This window comes from Excalfactoria chinensis, chromosome 6, assembly GCF_039878825.1.
Source record: "Excalfactoria chinensis isolate bCotChi1 chromosome 6, bCotChi1.hap2, whole genome shotgun sequence".
NCBI classification, from domain to species: Eukaryota; Metazoa; Chordata; class Aves; order Galliformes; family Phasianidae; genus Excalfactoria; species Excalfactoria chinensis.
In genome coordinates this window covers 5,270,016-5,282,290 of record NC_092830.1, presented here as the reverse complement: position 1 = coordinate 5,282,290, position 12,275 = coordinate 5,270,016, and the positions used below count along the sequence as shown (strand labels likewise).

At 43.1% G+C, this 12,275-nt stretch overlaps 1 protein-coding gene across 1 annotated transcript; it reads left to right on the top strand.

Moving 5' to 3' along the window:
- The first annotated feature begins 323 nt into the window (after nucleotides 1-323).
- Nucleotides 324-11,867, top strand: LRIT1 (leucine rich repeat, Ig-like and transmembrane domains 1). Its single transcript, XM_072340572.1, has 6 exons — nucleotides 324-392; nucleotides 535-571; nucleotides 1,719-1,980; nucleotides 4,379-4,845; nucleotides 8,044-8,349; nucleotides 10,882-11,867. Exons 3-6 carry the CDS (start codon nucleotides 1,859-1,861, stop codon nucleotides 11,865-11,867), a joined length of 1,881 nt encoding a protein of 626 aa, XP_072196673.1. The 5' UTR covers nucleotides 324-392; nucleotides 535-571; nucleotides 1,719-1,858.
- The last annotated feature ends 408 nt before the right edge of the window (nucleotides 11,868-12,275 follow it).

Genomic DNA, 12,275 nt, shown 5'->3' with positions numbered 1-12,275 from the left:
GAGATATAGCAGAAGGATGGAAGACTCTGTCATGGGTATTTTTTTCTGCACAGTGTGACTAGAACTAAGGTCCAACATAGCCTAGTTTTTAGAGAAAATCTTTGTGTTTGTAATTTCTTTCTCTTTCTCCTCCAGCCTTAGCTGAAGAACAGTGAAGCTGGGAAGTGACTGGTCCTGAAAAGCCAATAGGATGCCATATGATCTATGCCTCAGTCAGCTACGTTTGATCCTGCCCCTCAGTTTCATTGGGGAAATCTGACTGCAGAATTCCTATTGACTTAATAAGGTCTGGGATTTTGGTAGAATTTCTTTTGTTTTGTGCTGAAGTGAGGCATCTGGGGCTCTCCCCTGGATAACAATACTGGATACCGTGGCTATCCTGAACTCCAGAGGTATGAGAAACCTTTTCCTAAAGCATCTAAGAGTGAGTTGTGCCTGGTTAGTGCTCTTTTGCTAGCTTTTCAGCTCTGTTCAATTGCTCCTCACTTCTGTTAACATTTTTAACCTGTGCTTTATGTTTTCTGTATGACACAGGCGTGCCAAAGCTATTATGAAGCATGCAACCATACCGGTAAGTGTGGGAGTAGCAATCAGATCAGGCTGAATGTAATCACCTACAAGTTCTGACAAAGATTTTTACTTTTAAAGGAATGCTTCATGTTTGTGGTGTGTTTGATATGCATACTTCCACACTCACCAGAAAACAGTAGCCCTTATAAGAATGAGATGCCCTGGTTTGTATGTATTAAGTTTTGCTCCTATCTCAAAGAGCAACTGCTGAAGCTTTACTTTGTGCAAATACGGACTCCACTTTTCTCTCATATATTGAGTTCTTTGGAGTGCTGAAAACATGGGTTATCTCCATCAGCTCTGCAGTTACAGTTGAATAAATGGGAATCTTCTGTCTTCAAGGGGAGTGGACAAAAGTAGTTTTCCTCAGTGTTTCCAAAGCTCTTTTATGGCTCTGATTCAGGTGGTGCTTCCACAGATGGTCCCTTATCCAGGCTGTGCAGTGTCAGCAAGTGAGAGCACAGTGCTCGGTTCTGCAGGCCTGCTAGAAACTTGTGTGCATTTACTGGGTTATTTAGTGCTTGTTAATATCAGGAGTGATTCCAAGAGCTCAGTAAATGTTGAGAAGTTAGCCACCTAAGAGGTTGTTTTTTTTTTATAAGTAAAAGCTTTCAACAGTATCAATATGTCTGTTCAATATGATTCTGCAGGAGGCTTACCTTCCAGTAGCGTAGGACACTGTTTTTATTATATCATAGACTGGTCTGGATTGAAAAGGCCCACAATACTCATCCAGTTTCAACCCCTTGTTATGTGCAGGGTCACCAACCAGCAGACCAGGCTGCCCAGAGCCACATCCAGCCTGGCCTTGAATGTCTCCAGGGATGGGGCATCCACAGCCTCCTTGGGCAACCTGTTCTGGTGCGTTACCACCCTCTGGGTAAAAAACTTCCTCCTAAAAGCATTTCCAAAGTCACTCTGAGAAAGCACTCTATTACTAATTCCTGGTAGGATAACAGTTATGCACATCCCCCCAAAATATGTTTGCTTTTTCTCACACAAGAGCCCCAGATTTCCTGAGGAGTGGAGTCTGGGGCTCCCAGAGGGAAGCGATGCTGTCTGTACGGCTCCAGGAAGCAATAAGCACCCACATGAAAATAACTCAAGTCCCCATCCTTAATCCCTGCCTATCCTTTTTTATCTGATAGACTCAGCGAGGGCTGGAAGATCACAGCGTGGCTGAAAACGAAAGGGAGTTAACAAGATGTGACCAGTCAATGGCTAAAACAATAGGCGAGACCCTGCACGTTGCCTGCTGCCCAGGTGTCCTTCCCATGCACAGGTAGCCATGTGGATCACCGTGAGTTTGCTCTGCTGCTTGGTGCTCGGGGGGCTGCCATGGGCAGGCAGCTCGTGCCCCTCACAGTGCAGCTGTGCCTTCCACAGCCTCAACGAAGGGACGAAAGCCAGGTATGCTGATACTCTCTGGGGCTTTGGGGGTTTTCTTTCTTCTTTCTAAGGGTGTTTTCAGAAGGAAATGTTGTATCTAGGCTTCATGTCTGTTATTTTTCCAGTCTCTTTGCTCTCCAGCTTTATTTGTAGAGGATTAGCTTCTGAAAACACAGTAAGCTGATTTCAGAGAAAGCGTTTGGGCATCTCCTCTGTGAGAACAGCAACATAATTACCGCTGGGGCAATGGCAAAAAGGAATACAATAAAAACGTTTTGGTTTGGGGTTTTTTTGCCTTCATGCTGAATATACTGGTTTTATTCTGTTCTGTTGGTCTGTTTCTGAAGTGTAAGCAGGTTTATTTTGCCAGTACCGAAGCCCTCAATCCATTCTGCTTACTTAAAACATCCTCGGGGTGGAGTTTTTAGGTGAAGTAATCGACTCTGGATAACAACAAACGTAAAGAAGTAGAGAATAAAAATAAAATAAGGCAGTTCTCAGACTGGAAACTTTCAGTTGGAAAGGCAAGTAAGGCCAGAAGGGGAAGCAGGACCATTATACGGAGATTTCACTGAAGGACTACAATAAGAATAAAAAGGCATTCTGAAGGGTAATCAGAAATTAATGATCTGACCTAATGAAATACAAGCTACATTTTAATCAGTTCTAATTCACAGTAGAGGAGGTTTATGGCAGAGAGTATCTGACGACTCCTTTACAAGAAATGCTTTTTCTAGACCAGGTGGCGGTGCAGCAATGAAAGGCTGTCCTCTGTACTTGGATCACCATCGTGTGCATCTGCTTCATCTCTTATGGCAGCACAGTTTTAAAACCAGGAACTGTCCCAGTGAGAAGGATGGCAGAGCCACAAATAGTAATAAACTACAAATAGTTTAGAATTTTTTAAAGGCAGCACAATAGCAGGAGAGCCTATAATTGCTCCCTAAGTGTCATAGTTCCTGGTAGAATTTCCTTTCAGAGACTGGAAAAAGCTGCAGTATGTTTTGGTGAGATGCATATTAAAGCAAATGCGCGTTAGTCTCTTAATGAGCACGATGTCGCGTTTTTCTGCACTGAGATTTGTATTTCTCACTAGCAGCAGGAGATTATCCTATAGATTGCTTAGTGCTTAGCCACACAGTTGAGGGACGCTATGAGAAGCATCAGAGCACAGTTTTTCTGTAATAATATCTGTTAGTTCACGCTTTGTGTCATGTTTACACAAAAACAAATGTTTGATTGAGAGATGATCTCTGAATTTTTCTTATTTGGCATATTTCTTTTCTTCTATGAAATCTCAACCCTCAGCTGGGAGAGGGCAGGACTTAATACCACCATAGAAGTGCTGGATGACAGAAATACATAGGGTTTTTTTGTTATAAACTAGCTGGAGGCTCCAGTAACATTTACCTTCAGGAAAGCTGCATGTGTGGTTCAGCCATGTTATTTATTGTTGCAGGCAGTAGAGGAATAGCTGCTTTCAGCCACCATCAGTCTGGTTTTGGCAGCTTTATAATGTTCTATTTATCAGTCAGGCAGTATGATAAGAAAATGGTACTTGTTTGATCACATTACATTACTTGAGGTTTAGTGTGTGGAGTGGGACATGCCAATCTAACCTGTTATGTTTTGTGAAGTGGCTTTGCACTTTGTTAAGAACTTGCCTTTTTTTTTCTCATATTGACAAAGTTACAGTTTCTTACACAAAGATACAAAGACTGCAAAATGCTTCACGGGGTTTTCAGGATTTGAACTCAGGAAATTGTAAACAGAAAGGGATGGTTAAGACACGTGAATCTGCTTTGCTTTCAGTAAAGCATTTTCTAAAGGGTTAGTTTTCTGTACTTTTGCTCTCCTAAATGATATATCTCTGTGGTGAAGTGACCGCTGCATCTCTACAAACCCTCCAGTTTCACAGCGAAGCAGAGCTTGCTATAGAGTATTATTTCTTCTCCTCACTTCATGAGCAGAGATCCTGTGATGTATTCAGTCTGTATTACTTTATCCCCCCCCCAGACTTCCTCAAACAGTTAAGGCTTCTTTTTACTTGTACTTCGATGTTTGGTCTATTGATCCTTTTATTTTAACATGCATTAGCATGTTCTGCAGTGCCTTGGCACTGCTGTCTGTCATAAGAACTATAAAAAACTGGAAGAGGAAAAAGCAGGAACACAATATGGGCCAGAATTGTATTCACACCACTGTAGGAGAGTGCAATCTCTGCAGTCAAAAACTACATGTACGTATGAGTTAGTGCAAGCCAAATGTACTTACGGTGACGATGTGGGAATCAGCATCAAGTAAGAAATGACAAGAACAAAGCTTTTGAAAAAAAAGAAAGGCAGATAAAATATTGTACTGAAATTTTCAAAATGTCTCGAAATATAAGAAAGTTGTGTCTGTGCTTCTTTCTCACCAGGACAGTGCTGTGTAATGACCCAGAGATGACCCTCACCCCAGTGAATATCCCTGTAGATACGTTTAAGCTTCGAATAGAGAAGACAGCCATCCGCAGGGTGCCGGGGGAAGCTTTCCACGCTCTTCACAACCTGGAGTACCTCTGGTTGCCCTATAACTCCCTGGCCAGCCTCAGCGGGATCACCTTCAAGGGCCTCCGTCGCTTGCTGGAGCTGAGGCTAGATGGCAATGACTTAATATCATTTCCCTGGGAAACCTTGTCTGACATGCCACAGCTAAGGCTTCTGGATTTACACAACAATGAACTTACTTCAATCCCTCCAGATGCTGCTCGTTACATCAAGAATATCACGTACCTGGACCTGTCTAGCAACAAACTGATGACTCTTCCTCAGGCTCTTATTTCTACCTGGGCCAACCTGCAGGCTGTCCCTTACTTTCCCAATGATAACTCCAAGATCATCTTAGGTAAGAGTGACCCTGATTTTGCAGTAGGCAGAATGACAAGAGCTCTCTATCTTATCATAGCATTTTCACTCACTGTGGTTGCTATAACATGTACACTGCTCATTTAATGCCCTATATGAAGTGTGCACGTTCACTTACACCTTAACCAACTCACTTCAGCCTTTCATCACCCAGCTTATTACAGCCTAGACTTTATCACAGACTTGAGTCTTTCTTACAGAAAAGTAGTTACTCCTTTGCAAGAGCTTTTATTTATGAACGCTGTCACTTTTGGAGAACATACAAAGGTGATTAGAGCTCCATGTCTTTCAATGCTGTTTTCTACTAACAGCTGGCATGGAGTTGATTAGTTTTAAGCAGCATTAAATCAAAAGATGGATTCTTCTTATGTCCAAGTTAAAAAGGAATAAACTTGCTGCTGAGCATATAATCTGGGTCAGAAAAGCCAGTTTGTCCCAGCATGCGCCTCTTAAGAGTCTCTTTTGTCTCTCCACGTAAAACCTCAGTTTCTCCAGAGCTTTTACCATAATGCTGCCTCCAAGGGTGAGAATCCACTTGCTGGTGGCATTTCTATGCTCCTCAGAAGTACGGTCCAGGTCAGTAGTACATTTTTGTGTCAGAGAGCATATTACAGACCACTGTCTTAATTATTCCAAAGTGTGATATGCTCTGATGAGGTTCTGAGTACATTTACTAGTTCAGGGGATTACTGCTTAGCCTTTCAGCCATAGTACGCTGGTTCAAATCCTCAGCAGGCTGATGATGTTTCAAAGGTGTTGACATTTGCTGTCTTTGTTAGTTACGAACTGGCATAGCTCCACTGGCTCTTTGCTTCATGGGATGTGTGCATCTGCAGGTATTGCGTCTACAATCATGGGTGTGAGTTCAGGCACTTGGTGATAATCTCACCAGAAACATTTTCTTTTCTTCCTTTATTTTTTTTCAGAGTAGAGTTGCTTGTAAAAGTGTTCTTCCATTCAATATGGAAGAGAGTGCATTGTCAGGAAGTATAGATCACTTTGCTGTTGGCACCAGCAGTTGCACACAGGTTTCCCGTCCCAGGATTCTAAAAAATTCATGTGAGCAAATGGGTATAATGCTAGCATTCATACAGTAATGTATGGACATGCCACCTCCTAGCTCCTATTCTGCTGGCTATCATGAAGAAAAACATGTCCCTTTGCAGAAGCCAAGTGAGAGTACACAGCTGCGTGTCTCTATTTTCTCTGCTGTTTCATATGTTTTGTTTGAGTGTTTCATATGGAGGCATAGGAAAATCCACCAGCTAAGAATGAACTCAGTCCCTTCCCTTGTCTACACTGTATCATTGTGAATCCTCTTCAGGACCCTTGCTTGTACAGTGCTTCAAGAAAAAGTATTCAGACTCATAGGCATAAGAGGGAGAAGTGTTCTCAGCAGTAGTTTCCTGGCTGATAGTCTGTGCCAAGGCTGCAAGATTCTTAGTGTGAAGATTGCCCACGTGACCTGCATGTGAAAGAGGAAAAGCAGATCTCACAGTTAATAAAGTGTCGTGAAGGATGGCTCTACTGATTATTTAATCTGTGATGAGTCTGTACAGGAGCTAAAGTGGCAATGAAAAAAGTCAAAGCTGTTGTTTTGCCAGAATATCTAGAATAAATGGTTATCTAGTACCTGAAGTCAGAAGTAAGCAGATAGCAAAAATGCCATAAAATAACCCAAAGGAGATATTAATTTTCATTCTTTCTTTAGTCTTCTTTTATGTATTTTAATTAATAAGTGGTGCATTCCTGCCAAGACCGCCTTACAAGCCTATGGAGGATGGTATGCAGTGGTCTCAGCAAGGTATTTTTTAGCAGAATCTTTAAAACAGTTCATTTGGGGCATCAGGCTCTTTTGATGTACCCTGTGTTTCAGCTGACTCTAGCAAATGCAAGCAGCCCCTTGATGCTCATGGAGCCTTGTGCTGCACACACTGTGCTTGTGCCAAGTCTTGGTTCCTGCTGAAAAGCCGCAGCTTGTATGACTGCTGCTGCCATGCCCCAGGGACCAGCAATAGCAGCACTGCTGTGTGGGCAGATGTTTCTGCTTGCTGGGAATCAAGGGGATAGTAGGGCTCCTTACTTTCTGGCTGCTGCCAGTCCTGAGCCCTATCCTTGGGCTGCCTGCTGGAAAGAGGGTGAAACCCCCCCTGAAGACAGGTCTGGGACTCGGAGCTCCCGTCTCAGTCTTCGAATGCATGCCTGGATTTATTCTTAGGTCCCCAGTGGCAATGCTGCTAGCTGAAGCCATTAAAGACCAGAAGCTGTTTGTAGGACTAGCAAATGTCTGAGGTGACATACAGATTTAGCTAGAATGCAGTGGCTGCTATTCACACACAAAATGGCCCAGGTTGGAAGGCACCTCAAGGATCATGAATCTCCAGCCCCTCTGCCAGGCAGGGCCACCGACCTCCACATTTACTGGACCAGGTTGCCCAAGACCCCATCCAACCTGTCCTATTCATGCTTTTGCATTGCTCCAGATCTGATTTTGCTTTTTCGGTACCATCTTCACAAATCTGCTTTGAATGGGGTAATGTTTCTTTTCCTTTTACAGAATTTGAGTTCAGTATGCACACTCTGAAAGAGCAGAAAAGCCAAAAAAGAGAAGCATTCTGGGACAGAGAAGCAGAAGTGTTTTCTTAAATATAGCCCTTCCAATGTGTGTATTCTAAATACAGGTGCTGTCTAATAGAAGTGTATAAGCCTTTTGTAGGCCTGATTGCTAGCCTGACTGTAGCTGAGTTATGATTTTAAAGATCACTGTCGAGAAGAATTTCATAGCCTGCGTGTTATTAGGAAAATGAAAACAAATAACCAGCTCATTCCCAAGGCTATCTTTTCCAAAGTCTTTATAACAAACTATTTGTTTTGCTTCACTAAATGCATAAATAGTGACGTGTTTTTGGGACGAATTACCTTGCTTTGAACTTCACAAGTGTGATTTAATGTCTAAGTTTTGAGATACCATAGCAAACCCTATTTTCTCCCTCCTGCTGACCAGTACTGTGAGACACTTCAACCTCAGCCAACAGGTCTGTTGCTCCGATCCCCATGCATGTCCTTTTCTAGGGGCAGACTGGGAATCTATCAGTTTGTCCTGCTGAAAAACAGAAACAAAAGCGGCAGGAACAGAAATACTGTTGGAGTGACTGAGTGCTCTGCTTTCTTTTGACAGGTTTGCAAGACAATCCTTGGGCGTGTGACTGCAGTCTGTATGAAATGGTCCACTTTCTGAATTTCCAATCTCCCAACATAGCATTCATTGAGCCCAGGCTGAAATGCTTCACCCCTCGCAGCCTAGCAGGAGTCTTCTTCAGCCAAGTCGAGCTAAGGAAGTGTCAAAGCCCTGTTGTACATACATCTGTAGCCAAAGTGAAGACCATCCTGGGCAGCACTGTGCTACTGCGATGTGGGACAACGGGGGTGCCCATTCCTGAGCTCAGCTGGAGAAGGGCTGATGGTGCTCCACTAAATGGCACAGGTACGTTTAAGCTTAAGGTTTTTTTTTCCCAGTGTGGACTGAGTGAGTCCTACACACCAAATTTTCTGTGGGCTACAGAACGTGTAGCTCCCTCAGCTTGTCTTCATAGCAGAGGTGCTCCAGCCCTCTGAGCATCTTCATGGCCCTTTTCTGGACCTGATCCCTTTTCTGTACTGGGAGACACAGTATACCAGGTAGGGCCTCATGAGGGCAGAGCAGAGTGGGACAATCACATCCATATCCTTGCTGCCACCCCTCTTCTGGTGCAGCCCAGGATGCTGTTGGCCTTCCAGGCTGCAAGTGTACGCTGCTGGCTCATGTTATGTTTTTCATCTACCAGGACCCCCAGGTCCTTCTTGGCAGAGATGATCTCAAGGAGTATAGTAGTATGTGTAATTCACTACTGCATTGAAATTTTCTGTAGGCTGTAAAATTGCTTACATGTTGATGTAAATATTGTCAGATAAATACATGCTATCATTGTTTGTTTTGTTTCACGTTTGTGCTGGTGGTGAGGTGACTTGAAGGGTTTTCTGCAAATCTGTCGGAGCTGAAGAAGTGAGATATGTCCAGCTGTAGCAAGAGACTGGCTTAATTTAGTTAGTTATTCAGTCACTGAAAAGGATTCCCACTGACTTCTTTAATGGGTCCGTAAGAGTAAGTATGAGCTCTCTGGAGGAGAGATGTCTGACATGAGTTCAACTGGAATTCAGATCTTCTGTGTCAAAGAAGGAAGACTGCAAACATGCAAAATTAAGTTACTGATAGATTAAAAATAATCATAAAAACACCACCAAACCCCTGAGGAATACAACACTTCAGTAAAAATGCCCTGCTTCCAGTGAATGGTTCACTTATGAAGGATTGATGAGGCCTCTTTGAAAAATGCTCTTGAGGTGATACAACGACCAACTTCCTCTCCTGTGCGTACCCTGCTTGGAAAGCTTCTGCCTTTGTGAGCAATCATATTTTCATTCCCACTCTGACTGGCTGGACACAGAACTGCGATGTGAGTTGGTCCTTTAGAGTGTGGGGAATTTACAAAAGAAACCATTGCTACATTCAAGGCAGTTGCTCATAGCTTTGTAAGGTTTTAGCTCAGAAACTGAACCTTTATTTTTTCTAATCTCCATAGATGGTACAGGCTCCTGGGCCTGACTGGAAAGTATGGGATCTCAATTACAAAAGGTTACTGTGGCAGTGCATACAGAGGAGAGAGCACTTCTCAGCAGTGGTTGAACAAGCTATTCCTCCACTGTGCGTGACGTGCAGGTTGCAGCAGAGCCTCTCCTTATATTGATGTCCATCATCATGCTGCAAGCATTTCTCATACATTTAAAAGAGAGTCACAACAAAAAACAGAGAATGCTTTCCTGAAAAGGTACTTTGAGTTACAAGTGAGAATGATGGATTTTGTGCCCCATCCAATCAGACCTGAATGTCTTGTAGTAAAAAGATGGCTGAAAATATGCATTATTTATCAGCAATGGCAGCCTCAATGCCAGTGTTGTTATATCACTGAAACAGTGGTGTTCTGAGTACAAAAGAGTAAGAAACAGTTCATTGCCTACATGAATGGAGAAAGGCATAGGAAGACAAGTAGATTTGATTCCTAGTATTTCCATTCAGTAAGAAGTTAAATGGAAAAGGTAAGTTTTGCTTCTATTCCATTTCATTGGCATTGGAATGTGCCTTAGTTGCCAGGGCTGGATTCTGACCCATGTGGGCTTGAGAGGTTTTCATTCTGTCTTACCTTTGCCTTTCAAATGTCTACTTTGTTTACCTTTAAATGGGAAAGGAGAGGTATTACGTGCTCATCCTAAGGATATTGGTTAAATAATGGAAAAGTAGCCCCCCACCACCTTTTTTTTTTTTTTCTTTCATAATTAGAAAAATGCAAAAAATGCATCTGTTGTCAAATGAAATGAGAAAATCAGCACTCAGCTGCATACATATTGCTTAGTGGAGCTGTATGCTTTGATAAGTGATCAGACTTCGCTGTGTTTGACTTGATACAAAAACCTGCCCTAACTTCACAGTAAAAGGAAAATTGTTTTTCAGCTGCTTTGCTGCAACTATTCTAGAGTAATTCATGTGTTATTTTTGAAGGAAATCTCCTCTGTTTTTATTTTCTGTGTCTCTGAGAAGTGCATTCAGTCTTCAACTAGGTTGCGTTATAGCCCACTCCTGCTGCTGCTTTAAATATTGTACCTGCATATGTGAAATTTCAGGTTTCTTGAAAGTGGAGGAAACTTCCCTGTTTAGTTTGCAAGTTGTGTGCCAAATGGAGGGAAACAGCATGAAATGCTTCGCATCCATTTGTTTTGAAGCAGTCTAAATCCTAACATAACTTTATTTTAGTGTTAATGTCATTTTCTTGAAATTACTTTAGTATTGTAGCATATTTGGTGGCAAAAATAAATGATTTTATTGTCTCAGGCAGATATTCTGTTGATTGAGACCTAACAGTTCACAAAACACATTATTAATTCTAGTGACGACTGACTGTTTTATGTTTTTCCTTCTTTGCAGTGCACCAAGAGATCTCTAGTGATGGGATGAGCTGGTCTATCCTGGGCCTGCCTGTAGTCTCTTACCTTGACTCTGGAGAGTACATTTGTAAAGCAAAGAATTTCCTGGGGGCAACAGAAGCATTCATATCCCTCATCATCATGGACTCGGAAAGCACGGATGACCCCAGTTCCAATGCCAAAGGCACGTGGAGTGGGAAGGCAAGCGGGATGGAGGCAGCTGCCTACAATGACAAGCTAGTGGCAAGATATGTTATCACCACCTCTACCATGCCTACCCTAGGGGCTGGAGCAGGCACTGGAGAGGATCTCCTCATCCCAGCTGGAGCTAAAGATAGCAACCCCCAAAACCTACTGGTGAGCCCACCTACTGGTCAGCAGGAGCCAGAGCGAATTGTGAGATCTGTCAGGGTGATAGGAGACACTGACCAGAGTGTCACCCTGGTCTGGAAGGCGCCTCTGGCGAAGAACACGACAGTGTTCAGTGTCCTCTATGCTGTCTTTGGAGAGAGGGACATGCGTCGGATCAATGTGGAACCAGGGAAGACCAAGGTCAACATTTATGGGCTGCTACCAAAGACCAAATATATAGTGTGTGTCTGTGTGAAAGGGCTGATCCCCAGGAAGGAGCAGTGCATCATATTTTCCACAGATGAAGTTGCTAGTGCAGGAGGGACCCAGAAACTCATCAACGTGGTTGTCATCAGTGTGGCTTGTGTCATTGCCGTTCCTCTGACACTGGTGGTCTGCTGTGGAGCATTGAAGAGACGCTGCAAGAAGTGCTTTGTGAGGAAACCCAAGGAAATTCAGGAGTCCTACGTCACCTTTGAAAGTCTTTCTCCTGGGGCCAAGGTGAAAGGAGTGGAAGGAGAGTACTTGACTAGACATACCCCTGATGAGTCTAACAGGCTCCTCTCTGCCCGATCCAGTGTGGACTCAGAAGCAATACCAAAGACAGAGGGGCAACCTAATGAATACTTTTGCTGATAGTTACTAGCCTGGCCATTGTCTCGCTAGATGGAAAGCATGTGGCTGTATGTATGACTGTGTTCCAACACTGTATGCCATTGTGTCAGTTTGTGCGTCTCAGACATATTCTGGAGGAGGTTGCAAGAAAGTAGAAGATGCCCAGACTTTATAGGAACTTGTTATTTGACCAGCTGGGGTTTGATGTTTTGTACTCAATCAAAAGCTTCTGTGCTAACGGTCTCGTTCTCTCGGACCATTCTTATTTTCATAAAATGATGCATGCACACTGAGTGTGAGGACATTAAGCAACCACTTTTGAGCATGCTCTGCTCAGTGCTGTTTAGTACCTGCTCTGCAATATGCTAAGTATTTTATTTGCAGCTCTTTTATGGTTCTTTGGTTTACAAATTGGGGACTACTTGATAG